We start from the raw sequence: 5,039 nt of genomic DNA, 5'->3' as shown, positions 1-5,039 counted from the left end.
AGCCGGTTTGACCAATTGTCAAAAATGCCCTTAGTTCAAGAGCCCACCAATTGAGTTAACAAGCAAAAGACGTAACCTACACCTGTTAGAATGTGTTTGACAACTCCTTAAAACATGACCATGGCTAAACATTATCTCATTTTGAATTTAAAAAAAAAAACTTTCTGGATAAATCTGGATCAAATTTGGGCTCCAAAATGATTTTGTTTGGGACCCACCCCCTCAAGATTTTTAAACCAGCACCGGCACAATTTTAGGGTAGTGGCAAAAATACACAATCAATATTAACAGTCAGAATCCGCTCATCTACGCTTAGTCCTGTGCCAAAATCAGTCAATTTCTAGGAATGCCTTTCACCAAACAATGCAAAGTGTTGAGATGGCCACCTACACAAAGTACAAAACTAGGCCAATAAAAGGCTAAGCGGGGCCCAGCATCCATTGTCTTTCACTCCCCCTCTGGAACCCAATGAAAGAGAAATTTGAACTGGACAAGTCCAAGGAAATGGGCCTAACGCAGTGAAAGCAGCAGCAGCAGCGCTCAGCGGCAGCAGAAACTTGTGGAGATGAGGTTTTAAAAGGCAAGGAACAAAATAGGCGTGACAAACAGAGAGCGGCTGTTCGTTCTTTCTCACATAAAGCAATCACATAAAGCAAGGGTACACTCATCCCTATCATACGACATTGGAATCAAAAGTGGGAGGAACTTAATAAACATAGGCCTAAAAGTTTTCTCAAAGTCCCCAAAGCATTCACAGCTCACGAGTCTTTTGACCCTCCTACTTTGGGCAGGCTGGGTAGCCCCCCAAAGCCCAACACGCTGTCATGCACCAAGATACACCCCCAAAAAAGGAACTCAATCACGTGTATCTCGTGTGTGTGAACAATTAGAGGAGGCTTTTTGGTTGGCCGAGAAACTAAGAAAAGAAAATCAAGACACCCGACACACACGTGAAGGTGTTTGATTTCATTTTCTTGTGTTTGGTTAAAAGAGGGAAAAAAAAAAGAAATGTTGTACATGTGATGAAATGAGCTTAAAAACGTGGAAATGGACCCCACAACCTATTTCCCATAAGTAATCTCCCAAACTTAGATTTCAAGGAAATGAACCAAACAGCCCCTTATGTGTAGAAGTTCTTGGAAGAATGCATTTTGTACGTTTGATGCCAACGAAAACATGAACCACCCTGTGCTTTATTCCTTTGCATAAGAATATCCTCTGCTTCGCCTCCCCCTTGGGTATGCGTCTTTAGTATCACATGTTAATTTCACATGAGTACATACATGCACACACTATGTATGTACCTTTAGAATGCAATTGCAATTGACTTCAGTTCCTGGAGTAGTAATTGGTGGTGGGTGGAGGAAACTGAAGATGGTGGGCGGTGGGAGGGGGAGGGGGAGCAGTGGCAGCCGAGGTGGTGCTGGTGGTGGCGGCGAATCCTGATGATGCTGCAGAAGAAAATAGCGGCAACGTCGATGATGATCCATGCAGTGGCCATGTCCAGTTAGGGATGGCAGAACTGACAATTGGCCTCTTCTCTGCGGCCCTATCCTGTGTTAGTAACCACTAAGAGCATAAGAACATAAACGAATGACACACGAAAAATATGAAAAGAACACAAGGAAATGAGACTCGAAGAAGATGAAAAAGGAAATTCAACAGAAGTAACAACTAAAGGAACCAAAGACTGCAATAAATGTTCATATAATAGGGACTGTGCATGGAGACATTAGCTTTATACTTTATAAATTTTCTACGTAGCTACATATGATATTTGGTTTCTTTGAAAACACCAATGTGCCATAAGACAGCAGAGCAGACAATATGAAAATTAGGGGAACATCTCCTACATAACATAAAGATCTCTTACTAATATACAACAAATCATAGATTAGTTGCTTTAATTTTTTTAAAGAAGACCAGTTGATTAGTCAACGAACCATGAACTCCGAATTTAATGATTGACTTTAAATCAAGAGCTAAAGGCATACTCAAAAACGATTCTTACCTGCGCTGGGATACCATGTGAGAAACAAGGATGACATAAAGGAAAAAAAATAGTAACAGTACCAAAAATATGTAAACGAAGAAAAATGGGATTGATGATTTGATTAGGAAATTGTGCAGTGATTTAATCCTAAAAGCTATCAAAAATTAAATTTCCCATGTCTGCAGTGAAAGGATGGCAGTTTCATCAAACTTTCAAGACTGCAAATTTTGAGAGAATCTGCAATTGACAATGTATTAGAAGACATTTTAAGATAAAATGGAAATTTGGAATTTTCCTTCCACATGAGAAAAGTTTACAATGTGATTTAGATTTTCGAGAATTCTACTCACATCAAGGACAGCTGAGAAATATTTTATAAAAACATCATGACATAGAGAGAGAGAGAAAAATGGGTATACTTGGTACCAAGGATCCTTGGTAGTGATGTGGACACATCTTGTCCATACATCACACCTTGAAGTTGGTGAGGCTCCATCTTCAAGGTGTGATGTATGGACAAGATGTGTCCACATCACTACCAAGGATCCTTGGTACCAAGTATACCCATTTTTCTCTCTCTCTCTCTCTCTATATATATATATATATATATTAGAGAGAGAGAGAATTTGATCAGAGACACTAAATTTCTTGCTGGATTTTTATCGCCTACTACTATAGTATAATGAGCATTGAGCCTTTAAGTTCGCCATTAAAAAAACATTCCTTAAGACTCAAACAGCTGATTAAACTCTGAAAACTGCACGTATCAAATAGAACACCTTATTACAATAACAGATATGAACAAAAAAAAAGATAACTGCATCCAGTGTCTCGGTTAAATATGAATTTCAACATTGGTAATGATGCTAAGCAAACCATCCACAGTTGGATATTTAATTCATATAAGGAAGAAAACTGTAATGGAAAAAAAAATCTAGAATTTACCTCTCTGGAGGAATATAATGTGGGATAAAGAGCACTCCATGCTTGAGGATGCTCGGATGTCATTGCAGAGCTATGAGGCTGACCACCCAGAATAGATGGATGGTTTTCCACCTGGATCATCAAGAAATAAACAAATTAGGATGCCGTAAATTAGAAAGGCTGCATGTTCAATTTGTACACAATGCTAAGATACTTGTAAAGCACAAAGAATTGGAATGAACTTTTCCTAACTTCCCACCCATTGTACACAATGATTGATAATCAACAGCTAAATTATATTTAGTTATTAACACAAAGGATAAATTTTCTTGGTCAAAATTATTGTATTAATGAGATACTCACCCTAGCTTTCTTCGGATCAGAAGCTTCCAAGGAACCAAAATGGAACTGAACACCCATGGAACTGTCGCTCTTTTTTGGACTACTAACATTCGGTTGAGAGATCCTCAAGTTCAGATCTAGGTCATGGCCAATGGCTATCAAATGTGTAAATAAAAGTACCAAATCAATTCATATATACAAATTAATCAAACCCCTCACAATTGAAAGGGAAAAAAATCAATCAAGAAACAATACCTTCACTATCGGGCTCAGGAAGCATTTCCCCTTCATAAGAGCTGGGCTCAAAATTAGTAACAGCTTCTCTTCCATTACATTTGATAGCCGCTTTGTCATAAGCCCTGATGTTTAAAACCAAGAAATGGAAAGCAGAGGATTTATATTGGAAGGGACCGATAAAAACTTAACTTTAAAGAAATTCACCGCAACAACTAAACAAATCCAAATCTCTTGTAGGACCTTGCAGCTTCTATTTCGCTGTCGAATAACCCAAGGTATATGTACCTGCATGCAAGCATCAGGTTCTCATCGGTAAACTTGGGTTTTCCAAAACCTTCTCTTTTAGCCTCACTCACCATTACCATGAGGTTACTCTACATAACTCACCCTTACTCTCGAGTGATTCACACACAATACAGACAGTACGATAAATAAGTAAGATATTAAATCGATTCTACAAGTTCCCAAGGAAAAAAAATAAAGGAGATAAAGATTCATACATACTTCTTGCCAAGGAATTGGCCCATCCGAGCCTCCCATCGACCACATTTATGAAGAGTAACCCCTCGGTATTTTGAGCTTCCTCTTGAAAACCCAGTGCTCTGTCGACGAAGTATGTGAACAAATTCCTCCTTGGTCAAGTTCCTCATCTGAAACAAATTCAACCACAATCAATATACACAACAAGCAAGTTACCTCCCTTTAAAACAACAAACAACCTAGCACAAAGCTCACCTGCTTCAGATCCTCATCATAGTCACTTAGATTGAAGTTGATATCAGCATCAACTCCTCGAAACTTTATTGCGGCACGATCATATGCCCTGCACATAAATAAAAAGAACAAATTCACAACTTTCCAGCGAATATAAGATAGCTACACGAAATAGGACCAATCTGGAGCCCCAATCAAACTTTAAAAAAAAAAACTGAAACCTTGCAGCAGCGTGAGCAGTGTCAAATCCTCCTGAAAAACACAAACATAAATTAAATCGAACGAATCAGAGCAACCACAAGTGCTTCAATCCTCACTCAATGCGTCAAATCCTCACCTAAATAGACCTGCTTGCCACAGTCCCTGAGCAAAACACCAACTTTAATCATTAGAAAATTGACAATAGTCCAAAAAATAATGAATCCCATGTAAAGGGAAATGAAATTTAAAAAGGAACACAGACCAAATATGAGACTCCCATCTCCCGGTCCTTCTATAGAAAGTAACCCCTCTGTACTGCGAGCTCCTCGACCTCGGCCCTCGCCTGCTCTTCTTCACTTGCTGCTGCGGCATCACGTGCTGCCCCGTCGCCTGCACGTGCTGCAACCCTAGATCCGCCCAATGCGCCGCCCTCGACGACGACGACGACGACGACGACGCCGCAGCCGGAAACAGCTCCTTCGTCACAAAACCCTCGGCCTCCTCCTCGTCCCGGTTACTCCTCAGTATCCCAAACTGAAGCCCTAGCGTCCTCGTAGAACAAGACTCCTCCTCTCCGGCGGGGCTCGAGATCTCAGCATTAAGCACAGACGAATTCGACGTCCCGGAA

General features: G+C 40.1%; 1 protein-coding gene across 1 annotated transcript; it reads right to left on the bottom strand.

The window, feature by feature from the left end:
• Positions 836–5,035, bottom strand: LOC109846654 (AP2-like ethylene-responsive transcription factor TOE3; the record flags this gene model as incomplete). The annotated part of the gene is made up of 10 exons (XM_020415898.1): positions 836–1,554; positions 2,939–3,049; positions 3,281–3,414; positions 3,515–3,618; positions 3,737–3,781; positions 4,001–4,146; positions 4,232–4,319; positions 4,432–4,462; positions 4,548–4,573; positions 4,674–5,035. Coding segments are annotated over 10 exons (1,272 nt in total), but the record flags the coding sequence as incomplete, so codon positions are not given.

Source organism: Asparagus officinalis, chromosome 7, assembly GCF_001876935.1.
Source record: "Asparagus officinalis chromosome 7, Aspof.V1, whole genome shotgun sequence".
NCBI classification, from domain to species: Eukaryota; Viridiplantae; Streptophyta; class Magnoliopsida; order Asparagales; family Asparagaceae; genus Asparagus; species Asparagus officinalis.
The sequence above is the reverse complement of the archived record's forward strand: the minus strand, read 5'-3'. Positions and strand labels throughout refer to the sequence as shown.